Source organism: Equus przewalskii, chromosome 29 (genome assembly GCF_037783145.1).
Source record: "Equus przewalskii isolate Varuska chromosome 29, EquPr2, whole genome shotgun sequence".
In the NCBI taxonomy this organism is placed as follows: domain Eukaryota; kingdom Metazoa; phylum Chordata; class Mammalia; order Perissodactyla; family Equidae; genus Equus; species Equus przewalskii.
Genome location: NC_091859.1, coordinates 43,307,579 through 43,325,870, shown reverse-complemented (window position 1 = coordinate 43,325,870; position 18,292 = coordinate 43,307,579). Strand labels below are relative to the sequence as shown.

Below are 18,292 nucleotides of genomic sequence, written 5' to 3'. Positions count from 1 at the left end.
CACATTGCTTATTTATGATTGTATTCTAAAATTTCCACGTATTTGTCAATTTCTTCAAATTTCCTTCTGTTACTGATACCTAACTTAATGTCACTGTGGTCAGAGAACATGTTCCATATGACCGCCATCCTTTCAAATGTACTGAGGCTTGCTTTGCAGCCCAGCACACAGTCTATCCTGGAGGGTGCTCCGTGCGCCATGGAGAGGAACACACTGCTGTGGGTGCAGCCTCTGCAGACATCTAGCAGCCAGCTTTCAGTGCGCTGAGTCTTCTTTCTTTCTAGTCCCTTGTTGATCTTCTGTCTAGTTTTCCCACCCATTATTGAAAGTAATGAGTCACTGCTTTTTAAAAAGACATTTTTAAAAATGTTTAAAGACTTCGGAAAATGTTTAGATATTAAACAAAAAGCAATATTAAAATGTGCACACATAACATAATCGCTACCATGCAAAAAAGTGCACTGACAAAAAGGTCAAAAAGGAATTAGCAAGATGTTCCAGTAACAGATTCTAGGATGTGGAGCTACACTGTTACTGAATTTTCCAATTTTTTAACAATAATTCCATTACTTTGATCATCATCAAAATGTTTTTAAAAGAAAATATGACTACATATGAGTCACAAGCTATGCAAGAATCTGGCACCATTCCAGGAGGCTGTAAAACCAGCAGCCCTCCACTCTCCAGCTGTAACGCAGTGGCACTCTCAGGGTCCTCTGCTCTCCACTTCTCCCACATGGAACTAGAACTGACGCAGGAAACTTCCTGTACCCAGATGCTCTGGTTTTTACCTTCAGAAAGTTTCTGAGATTGACTGTGGACCGCAAACGTAGCTGAGGTATGAGGCACACTCACGAAAGCCATGCGGAAGATGCATGTACCAGCAGCCTTGGTTCAGGTAACATACAGAGAAAAGAAAACACACTGGGGAAAGTTAAAACCCCTATTTCTACAACTGTCAATTATCAGTGAGAAACGGGCAACAGCTCCTCTTGCCCTCGCTGTCACTCAAAGCCCAGTCTATACTTTGATAATGGAAGCAGGCAAAGGAATGGCTGCATGGCTAACGCTCGGCCAACAGCACATCCCGGACCCTATTTCCTTCTGCATCCCAACGGGCGTGGGAATTGACTTCCCATGCTGATCATACGCTAATTATGACTCCAGAGCACTCCAGTCTCCATGGACTGAAGGCTACAATGTCTTCTCCAGGCAAAATTAACATGTTTAAAAACAACCTATACTTTGGAGATCCTGACTTACAAACAGGAATAGAGAAATAAATATTCTCAACGTTTGTAAGTAAACATTGTTTATTCCAGTCCCTTTCCATATTGGCTTTCAAGAGTAATGTATTTTAAGAGAAAGTGACATACAAAATCAAACTAATCAGAGCTTACACACGCTGATAACGAGAATCAATTGTAGATACTCCTCACCTTCCCAAATACAGTCCGCACCATTCCCCCCACAGAGCCCAGCCCACGTTCAATCACCCTGAGGTGTGGGTCCAAAGTGCCCAGTCAGAACTGTTTCTAATCTAAATAACAGAGAGGACACAGGGCGGGGAATGCGTCTTCGTTCTTTGCTGTGCTGGAAATACTGAGCTAAACTAAAATATAATTCTCTGCTTAAATTGGGTGATTCGAGGTGCTGGAATAATGGTTCTTAATTTTAAATCAAATTTAACACTGTTAAAAGGAATATGACAGTCATTGTTGGAAAAATACAGGCTTTACTTAAAAATTATGCCATGCCTGGAGGAAAAAACCTAAAAAAATCCAACAACAGTGGAATAGTTTTATGAATTATGCTACATCATCTCAATAGAATTATTACGTGCAGGAGGTAGAAATAATCTTTACAAAGATTTCTTAATAATATAGGGAAAAGCTTTTGTTATAAGGTTAAATGGGAAAAAAGCACAAAACAGAATGCTATACATAATATGCTCTCAACTACGTAAATACAAGGCATAGAAAAAAGACTTAGAGGAATTATACCAAAACAGCTGTTACCTACGAGTGCCAGAGTGGGCCTGCGTCCCATCTCCGCGCCTGTCTGATGGCACACACAGGCACAGAAACCACAGAGTGATCATTAACGAGCCACTGTCTGGGGCCCCAGTGCAGACAACAGGCTGGAAAACGCAGCTTAGGCTCAAGGCTCGATGAGTCCTCATTCCTCCCAGGCCAAATGTAGACACTGGGACCTGCATACACAGCTGAGCCTAGAGAAGAAACGAGCCGATTCTGCTTCCACCCAGCAGCCAGAGAAGAGGCTCAGGCCAGCTCAGAGGCCTGGCCACGGGCAGAAGGAAAGATGGAGGAGGGCTCACCACACAGACGCGCGAGAATGACTGATACCCTGACTCCACCCCGAGGCTCTGAAATGGAGCCCAGGCGGATGCAAGACTCTCACCAAGCCGACCAGTAACTCCTCCCATGGGAAGAGCAAGCGCAGGGAGGGAGAGCAGGGAACTCTTTCCCGGCCCACCCTGCAGGGCTGTGTGGGGAAAGAGGCTCGAATGAAAGGAACGGCTGCCAAGAGAAGAGAAATAAGTGTTCTTCTCAACAGTGGGACTGTAAAGTACTTTAAATCTCTCCTTCATCCTGTCTCTACTTTCCAATTTCTCTATACTGAGCAGGTATTTCTATTAAAAGTATTTAAAAGCCATGTTTTCTAATTGTGCAACAAACAAACTTTCTGTAGGGATCCAATTCAATACAGGTGCATACTGAGCTCCCACTCTGTGCAAAGCAGGACGAACACAAGACACAGTCCCTAGCTTCAAGGAACTGAAATCTACTAGGCAGATATAAAGAGAGGAAAAAGAAAACAAAACATAGAGTGATAAGGCAAAACTGAATCACAGTAATCACAAGTCATAAGGGATAAGTGTGAATTATACCTCATTTAAAAAAGCAAAAAGCAATAACAAGTGTCGGCGAGGATATGGACAAAGTGGAGCCCTCCTACACTGCTGGGGGAATGTCAAATGGCACAGTCAGTCTGGAAAATAGTCCGGCAACTTCTCAAAATGTTAAACGTAGAGTTGCCACATGACCCAGCAATTCCACTCCTAGATAGACAGCAAAGAGAAATGAAAACATGTCCATACTCAAATCTGTACACAAAGGTTCACAGCAGCATTACTTATAATAACCGAAAAGTAGAAAGAAAGCAAATGTCCATCACTGGATAAACGGATAAATAAAACATGGTAGAGCCATGTAATGAAATGTTACTTGGTCATAAAAGGGACTGAAGTACTGACACATGCTACAACACAGATGGACCTTGAAAATACACAACTGACAGAGTCCATGTGCTGAGACCCCACATTGTATTAATGCGCTTATAGGAGACATCCAGAAGAGGCAAACCTACAGAGACAGAGAGCAGATCAGTGGCTGCCTAGGGCTGGCAGAGTCGGGGGAAGAGAGGAACGGGGAATGGTCACTACTGGGTATATGATTTCTTTTCAGGATGATGAAAATATTCTAAAATTAAATTGTGATGGTTTTTCACTACTGCATGACTAGTCTAAAAGCCATTGAATTTGTCACTCAAAGTGGGTGAACTTTATGGTATGTAAATTGTATCACAATAAAGCTATTTTTTCAAGTAGGAATAGTTACAATTGGGCAGAGGTCAGGAGTAGGTGGAGGAACAGAGGAAACAAGAATGGCAGAAGGCTGACAATGCTTGAAGCCAGATGCTGGTAGCCGGGGCTTCGTCACACTATTTTCTTAACTTTGTATGTGAAAATTCCCATAGTAAAAAGTCCTTTAAAGTTGTAAGCAGCCTGTGGACTATTCTGTCCAACCTTCCCTGGGCAGGAATTCCCACCCACCATTCCTATGGGAAGCGCCTTCAGCTCAGGTCACAGGTGACTTGCCACCATTCTTCAGCCCATTTCTGTCAGGTCACCAGTAACACCCACAATGTCAAACCCTTTGGTCCATTTCCAGTCTACACATCTGGCACTCGACCCTACTGACCACTCCGTCCTTGAAACTGTCCCTCCCTCCTTGAAACTGTCCCTCCCTTGATGTCTGTGACCCTCACGCCAGGGCTCTCCCTGCCTCTAAAACCCCTCCTTCCCCGTCTCCTTCCCACAACCGCCCATCGTTCCCCTTGGGCACACATACCCGCCCCGGCATCCCCATCTCCTCTACTCCAGGAGGAAGACAGCGGGAGGCTCACCCTTCCAGGACCCCTCACCACTGGCGGGGCAAGGAGAGAAAGTCAGGAAGGCTTATGAAAATGGGCACATTCAGCTGACGGACCCCTCTGCCCTCTGGCCCTATGCCCTTCACCACCTGCCGCTTTCCATACCTAGGACACAGACTCTAAGGAGGTGCGCAAAGCTGCCATATGCATATGCGCAAAGGCCATATGCCTCTGGTAAAGGGCAGAGCCTGGATCTGAACCACGCAGTCAGGCTCCAGAGCTGTGTCTTTCGCCACAGGATCCCTGAGGACATGCCTCGGCAGCGGCATCAGCCTGAACTATTGACATCCAGACTCCTCCACTGGAGAAAGCCTAAACTTCGTGGGGGATAGCCACCAATCTCAGATCCTCAAGCCAAAGGCAATCACATCCGCAACCCCTATGACACTGGCATCACAGGACTCCACCCGCCACTCCACACTCTCCCTGGATAAACACATCCGGACCCAGGACTCTCAGCTGCCGCTTCCAGGACAACAATTCCCAAAACGACCTCCAGCGCAGACCTCTTTTCCAAGCTCCAGATCGCACTGGACACCCTACTTGATTCACCACAGATGAAGCAGGCTCAACGTGTCCTAAAGCAGAGCGTCATCTTGCCTCCTAGACCAGCTCCTTTCACTCTATGTCCCGTCCTGGAGAACAATACTACAACCACGACGGTACCCAGGAACCCGGGATACATGCCAGACTTTTCCTTCTCCTTCACCCTCGACTCCGCTCAGCCTCCAGGCCCCCCAGGTCAATCTCTTCACCATCTCTGGCGCCAGGGCCTTCTCTCTAGTCCCAGGTTCTGCCTCTGCCTGCCTCTGGGCCCGCTCCCATCAGCCCCCAATGTCTCTCTATGCCCACTACTCCCTTGCTTTGCTACCATGAACTCTAAGACGGCAGGGATCCTATCTCAGCCTCATCCTAGACCCGCCTCCTCAATGGCTGAATCAAGTCCACAGGAGTAGTTAACATGCTGCTTCCTCTAGCTTTCAAATGATAAAACTCAGGACTGTGTCTCATGCCTGTTTCTGGTGGGAGGTGATGCCTCTAATGCATGTGCTGGCTGGAGTGTCCTGCACACTCTGCCTAGCCTCTGGATCCATCTGCAAGACCAAGGATGCAATCTACAAGACCAAGCACCTGAGCAAGGCTCAGATCTGCAATGGGCACACTGATGATGCTTCAGCAAACATGTCGTTTATGTGCCTAAAAATTCTTACTCACTCCCCAAGGCTTCAACTCCTGAAATTCATGAATTCCCAAACCTTCCTGGCACAGCGCACTCTTCCATGATCGACTTCTCTGAGAAAATGATACCCTCCCATTATGACACTCCACTCGTAGGACTGTCCCCCAGGCTTCAGTGCCACCTAAATGACTATATTTACCAGCCTCCACATCTTGATGGGCTCTGCACACTGCTACCCCTACCTCTGAGGTCACAGAGGTCTCCTGACCTCCTTGCCCAACCATCCTTCGTGAGATTGACAGGCGCCTCCAGGGCCCACCAGAGACTGTGGGCTCCATCCAAACAAAGGTTAGTCAAGGATTTCTGCCACCTTTACTTGGAGAGGTTGTGGCTAGCACTAGTGAGGGGCAAGCAGGTGCATGTGCATGTGTGTGCAAACGTACGCCTGTGTGTGCATGCACGTGCATATCTGTGTATGTGTGCGCATGCATATGTGCATGTGCTAACTTGCATCTGAGGATACTGTGTACTTTGACAGTGGGACTAAATTGCCTTCCCCCAGGGGCGTGAGACCAGAGCTCGATGGCACGTACTACTGACTCATCCCCACGGTGTGCTGGCAGCCCTGAAAGACCCGTCAGGGCGGCTGTGCTGCCTCTACACTGCTCAATTCCCAGGATACTCCTGCTTCTCCCCTGTTCCGGTTTTACAGTGTTCTCTGAGTACATCCTCCCTCCCTACAAGTTGTTCCTACGTCTGTGATCATTCTGGCCGGCCTCCTAACAAAGACGAACCCTCTGACCTGCAGGGACACCCACTCCTTGTCAGGAAGCAGTTAACCTAGTTGATAAGCCAAGGTCCTCCAGACCATCTGTCAACCCCAAACAGATCAGCCATTGTTCATTTCCTGTATCCTTCTTTCTCAAGTCCAAACCTATGGCATTAAGAGGCCGCTATGTGCCACCTCGCACTTGCAAAGTCAGGACCTCTGCTGCTCAGGAGTGGCTGTTCCCTGCCTGGGACATCACAGTCATCAGAGCTGCACTCCAGGGTCCTCTTCTTCCTCCCTCATGACCCAGGAGGACCACGCAGAAGGCCAGGAGCTGGGCGCCCATGGCAAACACGTGCTCCAGGGAAAAAGCGCAGCTCCCAGTTAGGCATTGCAGGTCTGTCCACTGCTGCCTGAGGGCTCCTGGAGGAGTCGCACACCCAAGGGACTTCTCCTACCTTCAATCAACAGGAACTGTTCCCCATATTTCAGCTTAAAAGAAAGAGGAAAACCCAAATAACAACATAAGTTGCCTCAAGAATGGAGTGAGGTACGGCTTTCAGGAGGCAGTACACATGCGGGCTGATCCCCTAAGCCATGTGCCTCCTGAGAGCTGAGCAGTCACGTCATCTGACCGAAAGCACTGCTAAGGCACTCAGGTACCCAAACCACAGAACCCCACGCCCAAGTTCTACCGTCCCAAGGAAAGAAAGACACTTTCAAAATCTTCAGTTAGCAAAGCATCTGAGGTTTACCTGCTTGAAAACCCAGCAAATCAGAAAGCCCTCTGGCCAGCGGATTACTGCACGTGTGCCCATCATCTACGAGCTTCTCCATGCCTCCAATCTCTGCAGCCAGGGCCACGCTGACAGACAAGAACGCAAGCGTGTTATCCCTCAGCCGCAACCCTGAGTTGCTAATCTGGAGAGATCAGGTTTTTCCCTAATTCGGTGGCTCTCACACCCCTGAGGACTTGGCCCAAGGTTCTTACGGAGCCTCACCCCCCCGCCCAGGGCTGCCCCTGCATCCCCCAGCGCATGGCTTATCATTGCTCCTCACTATCCACGTCACCACGCTGCACTTCTTCCAGCCCTGTGACTGCAGCCCAGGCCTGCACTCCTGCCACTCTCCGCACATGATGCTCCTCTCACCCAACCAGGTGCCATGGAACGTCCTGGGGTCCAGGAGGCTCCTGACCCCTCCCCAAGTTTGTTCCCATAGCACTTCACATACTTCCTCTTCTTTTTTTTTGTTTTTGAGGAAGATTAGCCCTGAGCTAACATCTGCCAATCCTCTTCTTTTTGCTGAGGAAGACTGGCTCTGAGCTAACATCTGTGCCCATCTTCCTCTACTTTATATGTGGGACGCCTACCACAGCATGGCTTGACAAGCAGTGCCACGTCCGCAGCCGGGATCCAAACCAGCAAACCCCAGGCCGCTGAAGCAGAATGTGCACACTTAACCGCTGCGCCACCGGGCCGGCCCATTTCATACTTCCTCTTGATAATACGAATGTCTAGTTGCTTCAATTACTTGATTAAAAGCTGTCTTCTCTGCTACCGCCACCAGCTCCCAGAGGGCAGGAACCATACTCGCCTCGCCCACCTGCATCCCCACCACCCTGGAGAGGGCCAGGAGGTGCCCAGTCAACACTGGCTGAAATGAACTGACATGGTCTCCACACCCTGTGCTCTGCCAGAAACCCCACAGCAGGCGCCCCGTGAGGTCTGCATGGACGCCCACACTGCTGCTCCAGAAGGCAGCCAAGTAGTACAGCAGGCCACCTAAACAGACATGAGGCTGTACCTGTCACTGAGGGTGGACTTGGACCATAATAACCAACACTCCCAAGCCTGGGAGACAAGATCCAAAAGACCTCACATCCACCAATCACACCTGAAAGCCAGGAGCAAAAGATAACAGATGTCCGCTAATTAACACAGTCAAGTGAAGAAACGGTACATTTCACACAAATGTTCCAAAACCACAGTGTACATCCACTCGATGCACATGTTTGCATGTGTGTGCATGTGTGCAAATGTGTGCACGTGCACATGTGTGTGTGGGCACAGCAGGAAGGCAAGGAAAGTCTCTGAGCTTAACTGAAGCCACCACTTACAGAACAGATTCTATTTTCTCCAGTTTTTCTCTCTTCTGGACAATTAACAGCACGGTCATGCCCCTTCATCCTATCTTGCAAATGCATTAAGGATCACTTGGGTCTTACAACATAAGTTGGTGGTAAAGTAGTTAAGACAAACTTATTTACCACATTAATTAAATGGTCTATTTAACATGGAATATCAATTCTCTAATCACATCTCGGTTGAAGTTCTTCTTTCAATTAACAACTCTGAAGTCTACTGACAGAGGTCCTACTGTTCTAGGATCATTAAGAACATTTTCATTATCTGTCAAATGAGGGAGTAAGAAGCAGAAACGCAAGAGCTCTCAGGAGCGGGCCTCTCCCCTCCTTAAGAGATGATTAGGGAGTGAGCGGCGGCAGTTCTTGTTAGTTGCTTAGCAATGAAAAAACCTCCTCTGAAATCATAAATGGAAACAAAGTGAGAGAGGGCTCGCGATAAAATGCACTAAATGGCTGTGTTCTCATCCTCGGAGGATAATCTGTCCTCGAGTAAACCTAATCTCTCCAGATTACAACAACGATGGGCTGTGAAGCAGACGGGAGACTGAAATGACTAAGAACTGACATAAACCAACACACCAAGTCGGGAAGGCCCACATGAAGACAAATCAACATCGGTTCTAAACAAAAATACCGCAACGAAAGACTAAAGCCAGCCCTTTGCTATGTATTTTTTTAACCACAGACGAATTAAAAAGTAGATCCTTCCGACTTACATTATCAGAATTTTTTTAAAACTTAAAATATGTTCAAAACAGGTGAAGTTCTAGGACAACTGGCTGCTGTAAGATAAACGGAAGAAAAAATACACAGTACTCAACAAGAAACGGCATAACCCACCCTAAACCTCCATTAAACCAATTATTCTGCATGTAACTAATATTCCCATAAAATGAAATGCTACTAGTATATCAGAAGCAGAAAGGTGACGAAATGGTGCAGAAATGCAATTAAAGAAGATTCAGTTTTTAGCTTGTAAGCAAAACATTCAACTAATATTCTATCACCTTAACCTTATCCATTTAAATTCCAACCATGAAAGCCAGCGCTCTGATGGCCATTAAAACAAAACTACACTCCCCAAATATATTACATTTCTCCTTATATTATTAAAAAGAAGATATTAATAATAATAACTGTATCTCAATGTCTTCAGTGGTTGAGCACGTGGATTTAAAGAATTTTTTAAAGCTGGCAACAATGAGAAAACTATTATTCTCTATTATTAGTTGTCATTAATAACATTAAACTTAATGGCAATTTTCAATATTGGTATAATTATGCACAGTAACATTAAGTAAGGCCACTAAAGTCCATGTTTAATGCTGGTGAGAAAAAATATCATGATATGATCTTACCTATGTATTCGCAAATGAAGACCACAAAGAAAGGAGTGACGAGGTCATTTATCCCCTGCACATATCCACTGGCAGGGTGACGTATCGCCCATATGAACAATATCCTTTCAAAAATCTGAAAGAAAATAGAACGGGTGGTGAAGCAAAAAGTGAGCACATCAGAAGCTTTAAAATATATGCATTCTTTTACTTAAAATTGTACTATCAATATTTTTCTCTGTCTCTAATACTAAAATATAAACAAACATCAACTGCTGTTTAATTTTTTTTGTAAAATTCCAATTATCGTAATTTTTCATTGACTCACAAGCAATATGCAGTATTTCACCAACCCCTGGGCTCAGTCCTACACATGAGCTAGCTCTCACAAAAGATGCTCCCTGTTCGTCCAGGTTCCTCAGGTAACAACTGCCGCCCAGGCCTTAGTTGGGCAGTACAGCACCTGGCCCAGCAGTGAACACTTCCTCAGTGATGGAGGGATGGATGATGGATGGGCGGGTAGAGAGACGAGGACAGGTGTGGGTGGATGCATGGATGAACGGGTACATGGATGGACAGATGGGTGGATGGATGAAGCAAAGGATAAACAGAAGGGAGGAAGGGTAGGAGGGTAGGTGGGTGGGAAGATGCATGGATGAAGGGGTGCGTGGTTGGATGGACGGATGAACGGAAGGATGAATGGGAGGGAAGGAGGGCAGGTGGGCGTGTGGATGCTCTGAATTTCCCTCATAAGGTAAATAAACACTTTTTTTAGTTGAGGTATAACTGACATATAACATTGCATTAGTTTCAGTGTACAACATGATTCAATATTTGTATATATTGCAAAATGGTCACCACAATAAGTCTAGTTAATATCAGTCACCATAGTTACAAATTTTTTTCCTTGTCATGAGGACTTTTAAGATCTACTCTCTTAGCAACTTTCAAATATGCAACATGGTATTATTAACTATAGTCACCATGCTCTACGTTACATCCCCAGGATGTATTTATTTTATTTTGACCCCCTTTACCCATTTCCGCACACCCACCCCAGCCTCTGGCAACCACACCCAATCTGTTCTCTGTGTCTACGAGCTTGGGGGTTTTTTAATCACTAGAAAGTTATCACCATCCAAGAGGACATACTCAAGCATCTTCCCATCACATACATTCTCACCAGCCATTCAATTACCCAGGCCATAAACCCGGGCATTAGCTTAGCCTCTTCTCTTTCCTTACAACACTCACATTCAATTGACTCTTCCTCTTACCATCACTCACACCCACCCACTCTCCTCTGTCTTTATTCACGATAGGCATTTTACCAAGGTGCAACACAATGCCATCGCCCTGACCACAGAAGCACACACACGCATGCGCACACACAGCTTGAAGCCTTCACTTGCCGCACACCTCCCACAAATGGAGCCCAGAGGCCACAGTGCAGCACCCTGGTCCCCTCCCAGTCTGGCCCCTGATTCAGGGTCCCCAAATCCAGCACTCACATTCTAGCAAAAGAGTTGTTTTCATACATAAACCAAAAAGGAGACAAGACCAAGAAATTGTAATTTTATAGTAAGAAAGAAACAGAAGAGACTATGAGCTCCTAGTGAGCAAAATCTGCATCTGATTGATTTGCATCCGCCCGAGGTCCAGCAGGGAGCCAGTCTTGCTGCAGGAACTTGGGGGGTGTGTGTGTCTGTCTGGCTGTGTGGTGTGCATGTGTGTTTGTGTATGTATAATGTGTGTATGTGCACAGGTGTGTGGTGTGTGTGCACACAGGTGTATGTGTATGTGTGTGGTGTTTGTGTGCATGCACAGATGTGTGCGTGCATGTGCATGTGTGTATGGTTTGTGTGATGTGTGTGCATACACAGGTGTGTGTGATGCGTGTGTGTGGTGTGTGTGCACAAAGGTGTGTGTTGCATGCGTGCGTGTGTGTGGTGTTCATGCGCAGAGCTGTGTGTGTGTGAACTGAAGGACGTTCTGGCGCTCAGAGCGCAGGGCTCTCTCCTCTTCTCACGGTCTCTCCCTCCTGGGGAGTGGGGATTTAAGCAGTGGAGCACTCCTGCCTTTTAACCTAGCCCCACACTTTCAGAGAGCTTATCTCACACACACACACACACACACACCCCCCAAACCCCCTCACAAGCATGAATGCAGTTTTCCCTCGGCGGCCGGGGCAATGAAGGAGCCCACTGTGGTCCAGATGGTTTAGCCAGCTCTGCCTGGGGAGGAAGGATGGACAGGGCCTCTCAGCGCACCCAGCTCGCCACCCGTGCAGGCAGCTGGAACGTACTCTTGGTCGTGACTCCCAGACCAAGGGGCAACAAAAAGCCTGAGAAAGCTGCAGGGGGACCTGGCTCCAGACTCAGCACCAGAGCCCCAGGCTCACTGGCCCGGCTCCTCTGTGGGGAGGCCAGAGCCAGCCATCAAGAACACCACCTGCAGAAACTGAAGAAGCCTCCAGGGCAAGCATGTCTCTGAGCCAGGCGGAGCCCACGCGGGAGGAGGCGGCCAGCCTCCCCAGCAGTGAGCACAGAGCTCAGGCTCCTCCAGAGCAGCCGGCCACCAAGGAGCACACAATCTAGCAACGACCTCTGACCCCTTCCTGCAGGCCTGCACAGGCTTCTCCCCGCCTGTCCCTGCCCCGGAAGCATGGTGTGCTACCGAGACATCAACACACTCGAAAAGAGTGTGCTTCTCTTACTTCGGGGAAAAATTTAGATTCTGATTTCCTATTAAGGAAAGCTATCAGTCAGTTCAAATTATTTAGATTTAGCTCTACTTGATCTCTCTTGATAACCTGAAAATTATACTCTTAAGACTTTAATCCCAGTAACACGGAAATAAAGGGACAGGTAGCTCGAACCTAAAACAAACATGGTTTTTAACAAGGCAGGCAGGCTGAACAGCGACAAGAGCAGATCCCGGGGAGGTTTGCGACACCAGATGCAAATCCTGGCGCTGCCACTACAGAGATGCGCGCTGTCATGCCACTGCACCTTGAGGTCAGTCCGGGAGCACCATGGAGAGAGCTGTGACACCCGCGTGCTTTCAGCCTCCAGAAGAGCCAGCTCCAACTCCTTGCCCCAGCTCCACTGACATCAGCCTGGCGGCCATCATCTCTGTGACAGTCCCCTAGCTGGTCTCCCTGCTATTCCACATCCCACAGAGCAGCAGAGGGAGCTGCCGACACGGAAAACCCATCAGGTCGCACAGCACCGTCTGTCCCCCTTGGGCTTCCCGAGACACTGAGGGTAAAATGCAAACTCGTGACCTGCCTCCCCCTTCCGCTCACCTCATCACCTCCACTGGGTCCTCCTCACCAAACTTGCCACTTCTGTCCCCACCTCAGGGGGGACACTTGCTCCTTCCGCCTGGAATATCCTCCTCCCAAATGCCCCCTGGCTCCACGATGTTCTGCATAAGATCTTGTCCAAACGCCATCTCCTGAGAGACGACCTCCCTCACCGCCCCATCTAGAGCAGCCCCTCCTCCAAGCCTGCGGCTCTAACCCACTTGGGCGTAAGCACCCGAGGAGGCTCTTCCTTCGTCCCATGCACTGCTGCACCCCCGGTCCCGGCACTTCACGGGCCCAGAGGAGACCCTGGGACTCTCTGCTGGCTGGACGGGGGCGTAAACGATCCAGCCCTCCCCGCCCTTCCTTCTGAGCCCTCACTCTCCTCTGTTCTCCAAGCTCTGCGCCCCTGGCGAGCCCTGGCCCTGCCCGTTCGGGTGCTCTCTCTGACAGACGACACCCATGGTGCCTCTCGGATTTCGGATCAGATTTTCCCATTCTGTCTCTCCATCAAGTGATGCCCCAGATCTGGCTCCTCAAACGCCAACCACTCAGGACCTCAGCCCCCACCTGTCTGAGAGGGAAATGGGCTGAGGGGAGAGGGGAATCAGCTCCATTGTCGGGGGGAGACTTCAAAGAGGAGGCGACTGGCAAACAGGGCAGTGAAGGCTGAAGAGGAGTTCTTCAGACGGAGGGAGGAGGGGAGCCTTCTAGAGAGAGCAGAGCACAAACCCGGACACAGTCAGGAGGCAGTGGGATGATGCAGGCCCAGGGAACTACGCACGGCTGAGAGTCAGAGCAAGCAGTGTTCGCACGGGGACGTGGTTCCATACGTGGAGAATTTTTTGTTTATCACTGAAAAGACTTTCCTATTTCCAAGCCACCAGTCAAGGACTGGGCAAGGAGAGAATCCGCCAGATGAGCACAAGGCAGAGCACTCATGTCTACCCCTCAGCACCGAGTGCGTCTTACAGAGGAGACGGGTCTGTGTCCTCCCCGGGGACATGCTGCCTGCTAGCTGTCTCCAGGCCCACCTGTCCCCACCCCAGATCTCAGCACCCAGCCCCTCTGAATTCTGCGTGCAGGTCAGCTTCAATGCCAATTACATAAGCCCCAACCAGGCTGATGCGGACATGCCCTTCCCGGACTTGTGTCTGGGCAAGCACTCGTGGTCCCCACGTCGTCATTAAGGAGCTCAAGAAGCTACGCCAGAGCCACTCCTCTTCCTGAGTAGACTTTCCCTACAGCACTAGCTATCCACTTAGGAAATAAGAAAAACTCCCATGATTTATGTTTCCTTGGGCAGGAGAAGGGGAAGAAAAGGTAAACAACATGTTTAAATTTCCTTCAGCCTCCCTTCCTCGTGTCAACAATTGTCCTGCACGCTGGGGGAACACCAGGAAGCCAGAGATGACTCCCCCCTCCGACTAAGCCACCTGCAGGTCCCAGGCCCCGCACCTGCCTGCAGGGAGCCAGTCCCCAGTCCTAGGCCTCGTATTCAGCCCAGCTGCGGGACCACCCGCCACCCACAGAACATGGAGCAGCCATCAATCTAAGGCGGCAGGCAGAAGCCTGTCTTTTAAAAGGTGACAGGCAGATCAGCCTTGTCTAGACTCCCCTGAGGAAAAACTTACCAATAATTGTATAATGTAGAAAAGATTTCCATGTAAAGAGAATGCCTGGTGATACCAGATCATGAATCCAGGAGCCTAGAGGAGAACCCCGAGTCCTAGCTGCCTGCAGGCTGAGGGGGAGCTGCTGGGAGAGCATCGGGGCGCGGAGGCAGTGGGCCGTGGAGGCACCGGGCAAAGGAAGGCCTGGCAGGACCCGGCGAGGGAGCAAGAAGCCAGCGCCCCAGCCCGAGGGCCCCAGGTTCACCCCTGGCCCTGGCCGTAACCCAGAGGCAACCTCAGCTCCAGCCACAGGACCTACACACCAAGACCACACATTCCAGTGTCTGCCCTTCCTTTGCCCGCCTCGAGCTGTCCAGTCGGCTCAGCCTCCAGGCTCTGCCTGCTCCCAGGCCGAGTGCAGCCCTTCTTCAGCTCCCATCCCCGCTCTCCAAGCCTTCTTCTGGGGGCTGGCTGCAGGGGGCTGCAAACGGGATGCTGGGCTCCGTGGCCCCAGGAGCCAGGGCGGCTGGCGCACACCGGGTGCAGACCTGAGTCACTCAGGAAAGGCTGCGAGCACACAGGCAACACTCACAGGCCGCGCTGTGCGCTGATTGGACGACGACACCTTCAAGCAGAAAGGACAGCGGAGCTGATAGGGTGCAGGGTTCTCCGTTTTTTCCTTGACTGACTGTGATTTATTCTGGATCTTTTGTCTTAAATCACTTCACATGAGTTTGCTTTGCTTTTGTTTTGAAATCACAAAAACTAGTACTGATTCCTGTCAAAGTCACTTAGCACCATTTAAAACGTCCTCCCCAAATCATCTGAAACCGTACTGTGGGCCCAGGCCCACTGCCTCCCCCTGAGAGCTCCTGTCTTCAAGACCCTCAGCTCATTCGTGACAAGATCTCTGAAGACCTGGGCTGAACCGTTTTCCCATCCTGACATCACATCGCCGCCACACAACCAGCCAAGCGCTCATGACTCTGAGGACACTAGGATGGTGTCTCTGAGGGTTACCCTGAAATTATTTTGCCGTTCGGCTGTCATCCTAATGAGCTCTCCACAGATGAGACATCACTGAGAGCTCGTCATAAGGAACAGGGACCCCGTGCCCAGCACAGAGGGACACGTGCTGTAGGGCTTCTAAGCCTGCATCAAATTACTATGCAGCTATTTTTCAAAGAATGCATTAGTCATTTCTAAGCTTTCGCTCTCAGACTGATAAAAAAACATCATAAATGACTGGTATCATATCTCTTTTCCAAGGAGGCATTTTCAAGGTATAGCAATGTGACACTTTAAGGGGTCTGAATTAAGCACCTGGTTCCCTTGCATTTACGCCCAGCGATGCGCCCGGAGGCAAGCTGGGAGCAAGCACCTGCTCTCCCGGGCTCCCACCACCTCGGGTCCACCCCCTCACCCCGTGCCCCACTGCCACCTTCGCCAGACTCACTGAAAAGGAATCACAGAGGAATCTTTCAAAGGACATTCGTTGCCTCACTCCCCACTGAGGTTACCATCAAGGATGACACACCCCAAGCAAAGGCGGCTCCTGCGCCGTCTCACCCTACTAAGGATGGTGCCAGAAGAAGTGGTCGGTTCCAGTTCCCCATGAGGGCCCCGTACCCAGGCCCTGTGACACAGCTCAACTCCCCGGAGCTCTCTCATCCAGGCTCCGAGGAGTCAGTCAGAAGTCCCCAAGACAAAGCAGATAGAGCCAACGGGTCACCGCAAGCCAGGGTCAAAGCCAGAGGGCCCGAGCCAGGAATCCAGGAGGGTCGGCCCCCAGCAGGCATGGCCTGAGCAGGAGTGGAGCTCTGAGGCCAGCGCCAGGCAGGCGCCCTGTCCCCCACTCCACACCCAACACAGCCGTGCCCACGGGCTAGAGGCTCACTGCTGCAGTCCCCGCAAGAGACAATCCCTAGCACCTCCCCTGCAGTCAGCCCCAGGCACGCCAGGCCGAGGCCCGTGTCGCCTGCCTACGGGGCCAGGAGGGTGGCCACGGGGTCCGGAGACCCTGCCCTGACCCAGGAAGGAACAGCCGCAGGCGGAGCCCCGGGCACCAGGGGCGCAGCCCCACGTGGAATTCAGGACATTCTCTCTACAAGGTTTCTGCGGGACCAGGTCAGGGAATAGAAGGCCTCCCCAAACTGTGAAACAAGGGGGCATCAGCGATTTGTTACCCTCCAAATTCCAGGGTCCCCACAAATCGCCGCACCTCTGGACTGTATTCTTCGATCCTACGCACGCAGCTAACAAAATTGGCACCACCCAAACTGATTTTCTTGGCGACTTGATAAGGTCTCCCCTGGTTTCAGCACGTTTGTCCGCGCCCTGTACTTCAACATCACACTACTGGGCATGGAGACCACTCTGGGTCTTGTGTCAGCCATGTGCTCAATGGGTGGCCACTGGCATTTCTTTAGTGGGGGTCAGAGGCCCCACAACTTCACATGTTAAAAATCCAGGTACTTTAACAACAGCTGTCGTAGGAAAGGTACAAACAACAGACTCATTTGCACAAGGCTCCTCGCAGAAGCAGGGCAGTTTAGGAAATAGAAAGGATCTGTCACAGCACGTCAGCTCACACTGAAATGACCGTGCTGGGGGTTTAAGCAGTGATGTGTCTGCCAAAGGACAATACAGGAAGGATGCCCTATGTATGTGGATGTGGTCAATGAAAACAGAGAACGATCTGAAACGGCTCTGACGAGGAACACTCACTGGATGTTACCAGCTATTAAAGTTCTATTGGCATTCCTGACATTCTCATCTTCGTTAAAGAGTGGGAATTCATTAAAAGTAGTGCTGACTTTAAACTCTCCCCAAAATATCTTTTCTGCAGATTAATTTATACTCAATGACAAGAATAAAAATAGTTGCTACAGGGGCCGGCCCAGTGGTGCAGCGGTTAAGCGCGCACGTTCCACTTCGGCAGCCCAGGGTTCGCCAGTTCAGATTCCGGGTGAAGACCTATACACCGCTTGTCAAGCCATGCTGTGGTAGGCATCCCATGTATAAAGCAGAGAAAGATGGGCACAGACTTTAGCTCAGGGCCAGTCTTCCTCAGCAAAAAGAGGAGGATTGGCAGCAGATGTTGGCTTAGGGCTAATTTTCCTCAAAAAAAAAAAGAAAAAGTTGCTACTACTTGTTACCACCAGGGCTGAAAAAGTTAAAAAGCCATAGGCATTGCCAGTTTGCTTGACAAACTTCAGAAACCTGAGCGCCAGGAAAGGTTTTCCCTAAAAAACTCAAAGGCTTCTTCCACGACAGCTCCTGGCAAGGCTCAAGGGTCTCCGACTGGCAGCTCCTGGTCCGTCCCTTGTAAACCCATCACCTCCCAACACACACGCCTCCAAGGCGGCGCTGTGCACCAGCAGCTCACGCACTCAGGTGGTGGAGACAATCTGCATTCTAAAAAGTGAAATACATAGAAATTGAAATGTCGCTGTGCACATGACTACTTATTTAAAAAATCTGATTTCAGAAATGTGCAAACATCATAATTCTACCATATGCATCGGCAACCCAACTTCACAGCATGTGAAGCACCATGGAGATGATTTCTGTGAGAGGAGCAACAAACTAGACAGTTCTGCCGAGGGGACCTGTGGGATTTATAACCCTCGAAATCCAGGAGCAATGTGGGCTCCGAAAGAAGAAGATATTTACAACCCAAGTGTCCGCAACATGATTCAAGG

General features: G+C 49.7%; 1 protein-coding gene across 16 annotated transcripts in view; it reads right to left on the bottom strand.

Moving 5' to 3' along the window:
• TBC1D22A (TBC1 domain family member 22A) overlaps positions 1–18,292 on the bottom strand; it is a 342,988-nt gene that overhangs the window by 206,571 nt on the left and 118,125 nt on the right. For all 16 annotated transcript variants that reach the window (XR_011534636.1, XR_011534637.1, XR_011534634.1 and 13 more), the window contains one exon: positions 9,690–9,804. Coding sequence is in view for 10 of the 16 variants with exons in the window: in XM_070599907.1 (XP_070456008.1) it covers positions 9,690–9,804 (115 nt within the window). In the remaining 6 variants the exon portion in view is untranslated. The remainder of the gene's footprint in view (positions 1–9,689; positions 9,805–18,292) is intronic.